Consider the following 14183-nt stretch of genomic DNA (forward strand, 5'->3'; position numbering starts at 1 on the left):
CCAAATAAATGAGCCTGTGGAGACCGCTCTTATTCAAACCACCACAACAGCTGAGCAGGAAAGGCTGGACCATGGCCTTCTGGACCTCATATTGCCTACAGGACCAACTGTGTTGTTTCTGGAGTGAATAAGGGAGCCCAGGAGACATTTGATTGACTGAGGGGGGGGGGAGGGGATGGAAAAGCTTGGAAGGCCGAGAATCCTTGTGACCTTGCTCTGTCTCCAGGTGGGTAAGAAACATGAATATTCTGTCCTTTCCAGGTCCTGTCCTCCAAAGAATCACTGGTTCCATTTTGGCCATGGTTGGCGATGGCTCCTATCGCCCCCCACAAAGATCCACCCCTTCTTCCTGTGGGAAGACCAGCCACCCATGGCCCAAGCAGGAGCAAGAGCTGGAGCTCAGTAAGTGTGTGTGTGGGGGGGGTGGGCACGCTGCTGGGGGATGCCAAGGCCCTTTGTGATGAGCAGAGGCCTGAGATCGAGTGCTCACAGTGTATGGGTTGGGGTTCATTCAGACTCTGACTTCCTGAGGGAGGGCCCTGGGCAGATAGGGCCTTGGACAGAACCCACTCCTCCCCATGTCTCCACCTCCAGGAAGGATAGCTGGAATATTGCCACCATCCCTGTATCTAGTAAGTCAGGTGGGGCAGACTAGGTACCATCGCCACCCTGCTGAGCAGGGACCTCACAGCTTCTCCCGTGTCATTCTTAGGGCTCTGTGGTGGCCTGGATTATCCAAGGACTGCTAAGAAACAGGTGTTCTTACTGGGGCTTTTAGTGCCTGCTTAGTAGAGAGGCAAACATTTTTATTGCATGATCAAATGAATGAACGAACAAACGAACCAACGAATGAATGAATGAATGAATGAATGAATGAATGAATGAATGAGAATGACTTCCAGTGGGTTGTACAGTGTCTTGGCCACCAGCTTAAGACTGAGTGAGTGATGTCCTCAGATGCTAACAGCAGGATCTTTTCAGCCAGGACTGCACAGGGCTGGGACCAAGGCTCAAGTAAGGACCCTGGTACCAGGGGCCTAGAGGGCATGGTTTGCCAAGGTTGAGCCTGACAAGAGCCCTGTGGTGAGGCAGCCCATGTATGTGAATCCGGGTTGGACTTTATTTGTACTTCCATCATGACTGGATTTGCAATCATTTAGAACTTCGTCCATGTATCATCTTTGTAAAAATGTTAGACAATGTAGAAGTTACATGCGGCCGTCATAAAACCTCTGGGGTTTCCCTGTTGGTAAGTCAGAGACCCTTTACACACGTATGTGTTAGCTCTTTATGCTGACGACAACACACCTGGCATAACCAAAGGAGGAAAGATGCTTTGGGGCTCATTATATTTGGTGCACAGTGGGCTACTTCTGGGACCAAGGGCCTACACTAAGCAAAACAGCACGGTGGAAGGACTGATGGACAAAGGTTCTCACCAGATGGTGGCCAGGAAGCAGGAAAACAGGAAGGGGCCCAGAAGAAGACAACCTTCCAGGAGCAGCCCAGTGACTTACTTGCTCTATCCAGGCCGCATCTCCCAATAACACTATCAACTCTGACACCATCAGCAGCAGATGAGGCTACTTGAGTGGGTCAGAGCCCTCATGACCTTGTCATCTGTGTGGACCAAGACATCATTCCATGAGCCTTTGGGGGGTGGGGACACGGAAGCCATATGCCTTCCTGTTTGCACTTGGAGATAGCTACTGAAGGGTTTTTCAGAGAAAGACTTAACTTCCCAGCCACATGTATGTAGCCACTGTCTTCCCTTAACATTCTTGTGTTTGTCTCACAAGTAGATGGCAAAGTACAGCCCCAGGGACCACCTTTCCACTCCATTGCTAGTACACATGGCTCTTTTGGATGTGTATATAGCAGTGGGAGCCCTGACTGGCTGGTTAGCTAGAGGCCTCCACATGCCCACATAGCTCTCCCCATAGATGCAGCCAACTTCTTTTTGGCTCTTCTTCACCATGGTGGATGGCCAGGTCCCAGGAAGTTTGGGCCTGCTCATCGTGGAAACAGGTGTCCTTCAGAGTTCTGCTTAGGCTTGTAGATGACAAACCCATGATGGGTTAGGGATGCTTGCTTTCAGCTTTGTGATCTAAACAAGAGAGGTGCTAGCTGTTTCATTATCAAGACTAGGCAGGAACCATGTCAGTGTATCGCTCCCAATAACCAGCAGTTGCTGCCATATCCCTTGGGCTCTATGTAGTCTCTGGTCCCAAGTTCACTGGCTGAACCCTGATCTGACTCTGAGCTGGCCACCAGGCTTCCTTGATGTGTCTGTGTTGATGGAGACAAGTGTGCCTCCAAAGTCTGTCCTTTCAGAGTGCCAAGCAGGGACCTGGCAGGGCAGGTGCTAAGTAGGCCTGGCGTCTTCAACAGAGTTCCACCTCCTTCTCCTTAGCACCAAGGCCAGGGAGGTTATTGGTCCTTAGGTCTTAAGGGACTGATGGGTGGGGCTTGTACTACCCCTTGGCTTCTGCAATCTCTTCAGGCAACTTGAACTTGGGGCTCTTGGGAGAGTACTTGAAAATCCACCCACCCTGGGAAAACACAGTGGCCAGTAAGATCAGGAACATGAAGATCACGGATCAGAGCCTGGCACTGGACACCATCTGTCACTTCCTAGACAAGCACAGCCAGGTAGGATCAGGGAGACTTATGCTTCCCACTGGGCGGGAGATTCATGGGACCTTGGGGAAAGTTAAGGCACCCTCCAGGACCTGTTCCAAGTCATTCTGTTGAGCTCATCAACCACCTCTCCTGGACTCCCATATCCCTGAAGCCCTTGCCGTTCTGTGAGAAGGTGTTGGAGGGCTTCGGGGACAGGGTCTCACTTCCCAGCTACTGGTAGGAAGGCAGAGTCTACCCAGGGTCTCCTTCTGCCAGGGTTGGCCAATGCATTCCCAGGCCCCTGACTGCTCTGAAAGCCTTCACGGCAGTGTGCTGCCAGACTGTCTCCCTGGAAGTCCCCCTGTCCTCTAATGCCAGAGATAATACCCAGAGTGATTGAGGTCTTGAGATATAGGTGGCTAGTCACCATCAAATTTTTATGGCCAACTTCCCACAGCTGCTGTCCATTTCCTTGGGCCAATCAGCGTGAAACATCCTTTGAGGGCCACGGCAGGCCTGTGTGCTTATAGAGGGAAGCTAGGGAAACTACCCAAGCACTCATAGCTGGGCAGTGGGCCTGAGAACCTAAGCTTAGGTGGGAGGGGAAACCATCCAGTCAGAACAGAGTGGGCAAAGGCCCAGCGGGGTCAACACAGAGGCACAGTAAACAGGGGACAGGTCCAGATGACAACAGTACCCTCCGTGTCTGCTAAGAATGTCACTCTCTGTCCTAAGGGTCTCAGAGCACTACAGCAGAAGTGGGCATGGCCAGATTTACTTACCTTTGTCGTTTTCTTATCCGTTTGAGAGCAGGCTGTCCTCCCTCCACTCAGGGTCCTGGTAGGGCTACATTTACCCTGTTGGCTCTGGAATTCGTCTTACCCTGGTGGTTGGGTAGGGACAAGCAGAGCCTGAGTACCAGTTTCCCCACAGCTCTGGGAAAGGCAGGAGGTGTCATACAGGAATGCCCCCGTGCAAAAGCTCCTAGAGTTCCTCAGCCTGGACTCCAGGAGAGCTGCTGATAAGGTCAGTGGCTCACGGGCAGCCTGCAGCTGCTTCAGCCCTGTGGAAATGCTTCAGGAGGGTGACCTCCCATGCCTTGTCCCACACAGAGGGAGGAGAAAGGGCTCCCTCTTGGGAATGGAGTAGCTCTGGCCACACAGCTCTGCTGTGTTCGCTTGGGTGGCTTTCTGAGCAGTGTTAGCCTGCTCTCTACCCTGCCCTGCCTCAGGCCTTCCTCTTCTACCTCTACGGGCTGATCTTGCGTGAGTGCCTCAGCATCGAGCAAGTACAGTGCCACCTGGCCAGCCTCCTGGAGCTGTCCCACCAGCACTCCAGCCAGCGAGAGGTAGGTGAGCACCCTCAGGATAGTGCCTTGTGCCTCCCTACCAGTTTTCAGCCCTCACACCCCATTCAGCATCACCGTGGCCTTGTGTGGCTCTCACTGCATGGGACAATATACCAGATTTCCACCAGCCCAGGCCCTGGCGGGCAGCCCTAGTAGAAGAACAGGCACCAGAGAGCTGGACGGGGGCCTGCACACTCATGTGTGGGCTGCCTCACAGGGTCGTCTGGTACACAGGGCATTGCGCTGGCTGTGGGCCTGGCCTCCACCAAGCACTTGCAGGAGGTGTGGTCCCTGCTGGAGCACCTGGGCCACACCAAGTTTCTGCGTTCAGCTCTCGTGTATGAAGACAGCCAGGTAGGGAGGCCCCGAGTACTAGAGCATGTTGAACAAGGCAGCGCTGGACAGACCAGGTGCCAGCCACCATGTGCCCATGACACTAGGGCTTTTGCCTGGCCAGCTTCCCTTAGGGGACGGGTGTGGGGGACACAGATGGATGAAGTATCTACTCTGTGCCCCTGCTTCATAGGCGTCCCCTCTCCAGGACCTCAGGGGTGGAAACTATTGAGCTAAGGATCTTGGGCCAGGGAGCCTCCCAAGACTTTGAGTGCTATGCCAGGCCTGGGTCTAAAGTCCTCACCTGGGCCTTTGGCCCAGTAGATACATTGAGCAGCTCCACTTTCCTGGCCAGTTCCAACCCTGGTAGCTGTGCTGGGTGGAGTCAACAAGTAAACCCCAAAGGAGGAGGCTCACCTGGGGAAACCAGTAGAGGGACTTCCTAGATAGGAGGGCTAGTGGCAACCTAGGCCTGGCCCTTGGGAGGAGGGAGACTGCTGGCCACCACTCTAAGTCACTACAGAGGCTTCAACTTTCTCCTTGGCAGGAGGGGGGTGGGGGCTTGGGAGGGGTGAGAGCTTGGCTCCCTCCAGCCTAGCTGTCACCTGCCCACAGCCATCAGACAGCAACCTTCGATGGAGATGGGTCAGCAGCACCTCCCTGCTGTGCTATGGCCAGATAGCCAAACATTCCAAGGAGCAGATCCTGCCCTGGGTGGACAACATCGCCTCGAGGATGGTGTACTACTTCTCCTGTGGCCCCCGTGTGAGGCCCGCCCCACCTCCCCATAGAAATGCAGGGCGAACAGGGCACCTGGGGTAACTCACCGGAGAAGTACTCACGGGGCATCCCTAGTGTACCAGGACCATAGCCCACCCGGGGTCTGCTCCCTACACTCCTGGGTCCAGTGATTTGGCTACAGGTGGCTGGGATAGGGCTGGGTCAGGCCCGCACAGTGAGGCTGACCCAGGGAGAAAGGAGCCCTGTACTTAGCTTCCTCACTTGGCAGAGAAGTTGTGGATATATGTGAGGATGGTTGTTGTGTGTACGGGTTAGCTTTATGTCCTGTGTATGATGTGTGTTGTTTATCTTGTATAAGTGTGTGTGTGTGTGTGTGTGTGTGTGTGTGTGTGTGTGTTGTGTGTGTGAGGTACATACCTTACTGGTCCCCTGACTGAGGTGGCTGCTTGGGTTATGGGACAGGATTTTAGGGAAGTGTTCCCTGACTTGGCCTTTGGTTCATCTGTGCGGCACAGGATGAGGTCCTGAAGTCAAGCTTTCTCTCTTCCACCATTCTGCTCATGAGATCACTCCAGGAAGCTTACTGCACTGAGAGATATAGGTTCACTCAGATCCCAGAGCTCACCCATTGCCTCTTGGTGAGTGGCACTGGGGTCCACTGTGGATGCTCCCAAGGGCCAGGGTGGACAGCCAGAGTCTGTTGTTACACTTACCCTTCCTCTGCTCTCCAGGACATCCTCCAGAAGGAACCCATCTCCCTGACTACCTTCTTCCAGCAGAAGGTCATACTGGTCATCACAGGCATGAGGTAACTGTGCTAGAGTATGGGAAGGAAGACAGGCAAGGTCCTGGGTTTGTGGTGGCAGTGAGTGTGTGAGGTGTTGGGTCTTAAGGGGGCACCAGAATGCTGGATGTTCTGAGGCCCTGTGTATTGTGCCTAAGAGATTAAGCTTTCTTTCACAGCCAAGATAGATTGTTAATCCTGGCAAAACCTAAGCCATGGCCATAGTCACACACTGAACATAGTCCTGAGCACAGGCTGGGCCTTAACCGGCATCATACACAAAACCTGGCTTTCACCCTTAGCTCTTGTTCTCACTGCTGTCTGTTTGGACCTGACCTATTCATTGATTTGGCTGACACCAGAAAGTATCTAGGTTTCCCCCAAGTGCAGCGAATTTGAACAGCTTACCGCAGCCCCTGTTGTGTTAGCTCTTCTCATCACACTGAGCCAAGACAGTGCCTATTCTCATATTCTGATTGTGCTGGCATATCTTTGCTGGGAGCCCCTGGGGCCATCCTTGAACCCCAGCCCGTCACTTTGTTCTCTTGCAGTAACCTGAAGCCCAGATTCAAACCCCTGCTCAAGTCCCAGGTCCTGCACGCTTGTCTGCGCAGTGTGTACATGCTTCCCGTTACCGAGGCCTTGAAGAGTGGCTCACCTTCTTTGGAGCAAACCCCGGATATCATGGTGATGCCCTGTGCTTAGCATGTCTCCCTTCCAGAGGTGTGGGCTCCTAGTGCTAGGCCAGGGGTTAGCCTTGGCTGGTGATTGGCAGGAGGAGGAGCTCTTCCTGGGTTTAGACCCATCTTGCCTGGGGCACAGGCTTGCTTTAATCTGAGAAAGCCCAGGACCTTGGAGATTTTCTGCTCAGATAGGCCCTGGTCTCAGTGCTGCTCTGGCAGCATCCTCAGAAGTGTGCCTTCCTGTGCCTTGCACTCACTGACTTCTAGTGAGCTGACAATCCTCCGAGGCATCCCAGTCCTTGGCAGCACAGGCCTACCCTCCTGTCTCAGGCTGTCTCTAGGGGAGATGAAGCAAGTACAGGGCTGACTGTCACTCACATGCCTCTGATCCCCCTTGCTGGTACTCAGCACACAGCTCAACCATGCCCCGTTCCAGGCTATCCCCAAGGCCAGCCCTGTTCCCAGGAAGTGAAGGGAGGATACAGTGTTGCTGGGTGGAGGCCTGTTTTGGAAAAAAAAGAAGCCATCTGGCTTCTGAGGGTGTCTAAGCTTTGCTCAGCAGAATAAGCAAGGAAAGAAACAAAGCCTCTAAAGGCAGTTTGTTTCCTGGGCCTGGAACCAGCTTAGCCCAAGAGGCCAGGGGGACACAGGTAACTGAACTGTGGTTTTGGGTTAGGCTCCCAGAACACACACCACACCACACACACACACACACACACACACACACACACACACACACACACGAGACATTGCCGTGTGGATGGTCTAGCACCATGCTGGGAGAGCCCAGGGAACTGAGAAAGATGGAGGAGGCTCATGGGAAATTCACCTCAATTCACCTTCACGTGGGCACAAGGGAGGTGGCCGCCATTCCCATGTGGAGTTCAGCTGGGACCGCCTGGGACCGCATCAGCTGATTCCTGGCAGTCGACCACGTCTTTTACTCTTTGTTTCCTTCATTGTGGCCACTGGGCTGGGCACCTTGTCATGTGCTTATTGTTGGTGAAATGTATATTCAGCTCACACAACTAGCTTTGAAATGGGCTATTATGTAGGTTTTATAAGACTAGTTTTTATTTGTATGTGTGTGTGTCTATGTGTCTGTCTGTGTCTCTGTGTGTGTATGTCTGGGTCTATGTGTCTATGTGCCTGCCTGTGTGTCTCTGTCTATCTGCACATACAGTGGTGAACACGTGGAGATCAGAGGAGAATTGGAAGAAATTGATTCTCTCCTTCCACCATGTGGGTCCTAGGGATCTAACTCGGGTCTCTAGGTTTGACAACAAAGGCCTTTACCCTCATGAGACATCTCACTAGTCCTGCTATGCAGCATTTAAAGCTCCTTTTGCACCCTAGATGTAAACCTGTAGTTGCCAGTTGAAAATCTTTTTTTTTCCCCCAAGTTCGGGCTTTCTCAGATCCTCTGTGTTGTGACTTCTGAAGAGAAGCTGCCACTGGTTAGAAAAATCTAACATTTTTTTCTTTCATGACCTGTGCTTTGGATGTGATGTCTAGGATAATCCAGGGTTGCAAAGGCTGCCTGGGTTTTTCTGTTGGAAGTTTTGTAGTTCGAGGGTTCATTTGTATTTTGTGGGGTCAGCTGAGAGAAGCACCATAGCTGTAAAGACCAGAATGCTGCTGCCCACAGCCCTGGAGGCTTCAATTGTCCTCCTGTCTCTGTATTCTCCAGCTGGTGGTGCTGTTTTGGAATCTGGAGACCACGTGCAGGAAGTGGGTCACTGGGGTGAGCCTGGCCCTGCTTCCAGCCTGAGCTTTCTCTTTGCTCTGAGTCAGGAGACAAAATGTGCTGCAAGCTCCTGCCACCGCAAACCAAGTAGTTAGCTATAGTCCCCATGCCCTCCCTCCGTGCCTTGCCACCATGGTGTGCCACGGGCTGAGCTGTGAGCCCAAACAAATCTCGAAGTTGCTTTCTATCAGGTATTTGGGCACAACAGCAAAGTAACCCATCTGTTGCTGGCCAGAGGAAAATGATGTCATGGACCACAGGTCCACACTGCTGCCTTCACAGGCCTGAGGGATTCCTTTCAGGGACACATACTCAGGGAAAGCCAAGATTCTTGACTTTGTGCAGAAAAGAACTTCAAGATGATACAGCTTGAAGCAGAGTTAGGTACAGACTTAGCATGAAGCTGATAGAAATAGTGCCACCCAAAGACACATAAGACACACCCAAGTGTGAAAAGGTCAGGCGTAAATAGCTTGACCTTAGCTATGGGCACACAAGTGATATCCATGGCGCTCAAGCTCCATCTCGGAGGATTACTAAGAACCTTCATCCACTCCTCTTTGGTAAATGAGATTCTTAGGTGCTTTTAGAAGTGGGTAGGACTGCAGTCTGATAGGGTGAGGCCATGGTTTTCTAGGGTTACAAAGGGGAGCTAAGCTGCATCTTTCACTGGGAATGGATTCTCCTATCTTGCTTGTGAGATGCCTAGCAAATTATAAGACTACAGTTTGGGAAAGAAGTAAGGACATCCTCAGATCTGCCCAGTCTTAAGCATGCTCATTTCTGTTTTAACTTTTGTGGGGGTGGGGCAAGGGGATTGAGACAGGCCCTGGCTGTCCTGGAATTTACTATGTTACATTCTTATTTGAAATATCTCTACATAAGAGTATTGCCTCCATGTCAGAAGCTGTCACAGTCGGATGGTATTGGATGGTGTTGGCTGTGCTGGAATTCTTGACTCCTTTCAGTGACTGAGCAGCTAAAGGGACATGCATGCTCACACCAAATTCTCTCTTAAAAAACAACAACAACAGCAACAACAACAAAAAAAACAGCCTGGTCCAGCCACCACCAAGGGTGTGGTCTGGCCTCACCTGCCAGAGTTGGGCCAGGGAAGCAGGTAGCTCTCAGCCCTCATGGAAGAGCTGGAGAGACCATGAGGTGACCTGGCTGTGTGATGTGAGCTGGCCCTGTCCTTTGTCAGGTGCTGTACAGGAAGACGTTTCGTGCCCTAGACCTGCTTCTCCAGAACTTCATCTCTGAGAACCCAAGCATGGATGAGATTTGCTTTCTCCTGCAGGTGAGACCTGTGAGACAGAGACATAGCAGAAGGTAAAAAGACAGAGATATGTAAACAGATGGACAGAGGCAGAGAGATAGAAAGAAAGAGATCACTACCAACTGGAAACAAGGTCACAACACTTTTCCCTGGTACCCCTTATGGCCTTTCTGTTGCCTCTTTGAGCTCCCCATTCTTGAAGACTATTATCTGGGGAGTTAGGAGCCTTAGGACTACTATGATTGCGGAATCTTAGAAAGAAAGTCTCCGTAGTACACCTCCATAGTCCTCTTCTTTGTACTATTCTATTCTGGTGGGTGTAGCCAGGCCAGACCCCTCACTGAAGGATTTCAGCACCCTTGCCAGCTCTGGGTACCCCATAAACTAGGATGACACAATGCCCTCTGCTGTGTAACTAAGAAAACTTGGCTTGAGGCCACTGACCTGCTGGCCACTCGATGACAAAGAAAGGGTCCCCATTCTGTAACCCCCAGTCTCCCCCTCCCCCTAGCATAATGCCAGAATACAGGTGTGTCCCTAGAGGGTTCTAGGCCTGAGGCTAGGCCCTTCACTCAGCTCTGAAAAGCACTGGCAGAGCAGTGCTGTGCTGCTCTTGACATCAGGTGAGATGGGTTGTGGGTTTCAGAAAGGAGGAAGATGGAGGCCAGGATGGGGCCAGAGGCCTGAGCACAGCCAGCTGGGACTGGCAGCTCTTTATAGCTCCAATTAGTACTTCAGAAAGAGTATGAGGGAGGCTGAGCTGGGCCACCAACAAAGTCAGAATCCACCATTAAAAACATCTTTTAGTTTTAGTTTGAGGTTGTGCCAAGCCAACAAGGCCACCCCACATACCACTAGCCAGAGCTTCCTGTTGCTTCAAGGCTTGACTGATTCCAATCAGTATCCTCTGGTGATCCATTCAGGCTACATATATGTCTCTCTATCCCAGCCATGTTGAGCAGGGACTTTGTCAGAACCCCTGGGGGAGGGGCACATGTGGGTTAGAGATCAGTGTCTGTCCCTGACAGTCTGGGACCAGTGATAGAGCCAACATCAGGAAACTGGCCCAGAACATGGGACTAAAAAAAAAAAAAAAAGAAAGAAAGAAAGATCAGGTCGCTGGAAGCAGATGGCCCCAGGCATCATCTGAGAAAATGTGGCTCAGGTCAGCGGCTATCCCTGAAGTGGCTTAGGAGGCACTGCTCAGGGAAGAAAGACTCCCCCAAGTGACAGACCAAACTTCAAGCCATTCACCTACTGAGTTGACCATGAATTCAGTTTTTCCAAGCATTCAGAAAGCACCATGCTCCTGTGTGGTTTTGAAGCAATAGCTGGTCCTCTGCACGACTCCTTATACAGCTCCTGTCCTTGGCTTGGGGACTGATGAGCACCTGTACGTGAGTGTGAGGCCTGGCATCCTGGGCTCCTGGAGGGCTCTTCTCCATCCCCCACCTGAAGGGCATGACAGGTTCGCATGGTGTATGCACTGCAGGTTGACCAACCATGTGTATATCCTAAAGCCTCCCGAGATCCCCAGAACTCAAGGCCTAGCAAGCTTCCCAATGGCTGAACCTTTGAGATCCAGACCTCACACAAGACCAGGAAAAGCACGGGAGCTTTGTGGCCCTTTCTGTCTGATATCTGTTGGTGACCTTGCCTTGTACTCCATCAATGGGCAAACACACCTGAATGTTGCCAAGTTCTGTGCATTGCTCCAGTAAATTGATCCCAAGGAAGAAGTGGCAGGGCCTCCATGGGTGTGGGTAGAACACAGATTTAGTGTCCTTTGGTCTCTGTGTTGAATCCTGGTCCCCAGTGTGAGGTACTTCAAGACTAGAAGCCTAAGCCAGACAAAGTGTTAGGAGTGAGGCTGAAAACCCCATGGTTGGACCCTGGTGGATCTCTGTCTCTCTCTCTCTGTGTGTGTGTGTGTGTGTGTGTGTGTGTGTGTGTGTGTGTGCCCTGACCAGCAGGGCTTCAATGGGGTTCCTAAGGGAGGAGAATGGAAGGAATGGGGGTGGACAAGAAGCGCAAGGAAGAAAGCCAAGTCTGTTTGTCTGATCAAGGCTTCCGTTTATTAGAAATTTTTACCCAACTTATATAGGGAGAAGGCAGGAAAGGGGGAAGGTAATTAGCTGCTGCAGGAGACAGGAAAAGTGCTTTCATGTGTTAATTAGGGTGCCTGCAAGATACCATAGGGATGTTTTCTCACGGATGCTTTAACAAACGGATGTCCTCATAGTCTATCACCCATGAGTTAGGGTCCTAGATAACTTTCACTAAACAGCTTTAGGTCTCCACTAAATGACCTTTGCTCACTATTTGGCTTTGGCTTAGTAAACATCTTTTGTCTCCACTAAATAGCTTTGACTCACTAATTGACTTAGGCTTCAGTAGATAGCTTTGGCTCCACTAGATAGCTTTGACTTTGGCTTCCGTAGATAGCTTTGGCTCCCGGCATGTGTGTGTGTAGTACTAGGTAGAGACTGAACCTAGACCCTTATACATGGATCTTCAACATGCTAGGTAAGTGCTTTAACACTGAGCCACACCCCCAGCTCTCCTGTGACAGGCTTTATGAGAAGTGGAGGGAGTTCAGTAGAAACAGGCACATATGTGTTTCCTCTCTCTATGATGTGGTATCCCGTAACACCTTAAGACTGTCACCAAGAAGGCCATCACCACTCTAAGACCTCCAGAGCCATGTAAAGTAATCTGCCTTGAGTATTTTGGTATAGTAATGAAAGGTGAATTAACATAATCTATAGTGAGTTGGATTGAAACATGAGCCGCAGCTGGTGCTTGTGATTGGCTTCAGAATCAGGGAAGTCTTGGGGACAGAGCCCTTTCCCTGTGGGATCTGGCATGACTTCTAGGTAGATAATATTGGCATTTAGTTGAGTTGAAAGATGCTCCACTCCTGTCTACTGTAAGATTGTTTGGCTGGTGTTGGAAGAATCATGCTGGCTGTGTAATACTAGGAAGGTTTGTTGGGTTTTCCCTGTATGTCAGATGGCCCAAACCTCTGAGGCACCCCAGAGCAGACAAGGAGGCCAACGATCTGGCTGGGTGGCTGTCATTCTTCTTGGCAGCCCTACGCTGGGCCCACCTTGAGCTGGGTGTGACGGGGTCCATGGACCTAGGTTCTCATGCGCTGTTCTACTCATCCCAGCACACAGAGCACTGGCTGGAATCTGACAAGAGCCATGAGCGCAGTCGGGCCCTACAGTCCATCTTCCTACTTCTGCAGTTTGTGGTGGACTCTTTGAAGCTCGCTGTGAGTTTCCTCTACCCCAAAGCCTTGGGGAGCACATGATGGGGCGGGGATGGGGGGAGGGATGGAGGTGAGCATCCAGGAATGTGGTGGAGTCTTACCATAGACACTCTCTGAGCCCTCAGGCTGAGGACTGTGGCTACATCTCAGCAGGGTGGCCTGAGCACATCCCTAAGCCGAGAGCACAACCAACAGAGGAAAGAGACTGGAGGAGTGAGAGGGGTACGGACTCTGAGGAAATAGCTTGGGCCTGAACAGGAAAGCTGCGGTGTGGAGGACCCAGGTCTCAAACAGTCCGGGAAACAGCTAATCTGAGAGCTGGGGATAGAGAAGCTGAAAGAAAGTCACACTGTCCTTGTGTTCTTCTGCTCCAGCTGCTTCGGTTGGAGGCTTCAGGCTTAGATGGGAAAGACTGAGTCAAGCCAAGTTCCTTAGGGGAGTGGGCCTCAGCCCCACACCTCAGGAAAATTGTAAACAGGCTTCTCACAGGCCATGTGTGGTTAACTCAGTGCTTAAGAAGAAAGACAGGATCGTATGAGGCCAGCATGAACTATATAATGAAAGCCTGTCAGGAAGGAGTCGGGAGAAGAAGAGGGGAGAAAGAGAAAAAAAAAAAAGAGGGTAAGGATGACTAAATGCAAGCTGAGACCTTCTGGGTCTCTAGAAGACAGACCCTCCTCATAAAGGAAGGGCGGGACAGCATTCAGAAGGCAGTAGCTACAAATAAGATAAAATGGCTGGGGCCATATGCATCTCAGTTGAGTGCTTACTTAGCACAAATCAAGTCCTAAGTTGGACCCCCAGCACTACATGAAATAGGCGTGATGGCGTATGCCTCCAGATCTCAGGTGGAGACAGGAAGAACAGAGGTTCAAGGTTATCCTTGGCTATCTATTGAGTTTGAGGCCAGACTGGGCCATACAAGACCCCATGCCCAAAACAAAATTGATATAATTAGCCTCATCAAGATGAGGAACTTGTGTTCACCCACCAGACACAGGACACAGATGGGCAAGAAATAAGTGCAATCTGTGGATCTCACAGAGGACTTGTATCCGAACATGTGATCAACTATAACTCAGTGAAAAGCGAACCAGCTCTTAAAATGGGCAACAGATGTCGGGAGACATTGCAGAGGCCATGAAAAGGAATGTGCCCCCACAGAACTGGTCATAAAGGAAATGCAAGGAAAACCACCAAGAGGTACCGCCACCCACCCACTGGAAGGGTAAAATTAAAGGCTGGGAATAACAAGTTCTGGCCAAGGTGTGGAGTCCCAGAAATGTCTCACATGAGCGCTGGGAGTGTAGGATGTTAAAACTGCCTGGCAGAACTTCCTTTGGAAGTTAAACACACACCCATTCCCTCACCA

The 14183-nt window shown here is 51.2% G+C and overlaps 1 protein-coding gene across 1 annotated transcript in view; it reads left to right on the plus strand.

Moving 5' to 3' along the window:
• Nucleotides 1–299: 299 nt before the first annotated feature.
• Nucleotides 300–14183, plus strand: part of LOC129690804 (maestro heat-like repeat family member 5) — a 29350-nt gene continuing 15466 nt past the window's right edge. Inside the window, exons 1-10 of the mRNA XM_055626654.1 lie at nt 300–402; nt 2504–2652; nt 3556–3648; nt 3854–3970; nt 4205–4324; nt 5560–5682; nt 5776–5852; nt 6380–6515; nt 9463–9558; nt 12710–12814. Coding sequence (XP_055482629.1) covers nt 300–402; nt 2504–2652; nt 3556–3648; nt 3854–3970; nt 4205–4324; nt 5560–5682; nt 5776–5852; nt 6380–6515; nt 9463–9558; nt 12710–12814 — 1119 coding nt within the window. The remainder of the gene's footprint in view (nt 403–2503; nt 2653–3555; nt 3649–3853; nt 3971–4204; nt 4325–5559; nt 5683–5775; nt 5853–6379; nt 6516–9462; nt 9559–12709; nt 12815–14183) is intronic.

This window comes from Psammomys obesus, unplaced genomic scaffold (genome assembly GCF_907164565.1).
Source record: "Psammomys obesus unplaced genomic scaffold, mPsaObe1.curated_primary_1811, whole genome shotgun sequence".
In the NCBI taxonomy this organism is placed as follows: Eukaryota; Metazoa; Chordata; class Mammalia; order Rodentia; family Muridae; genus Psammomys; species Psammomys obesus.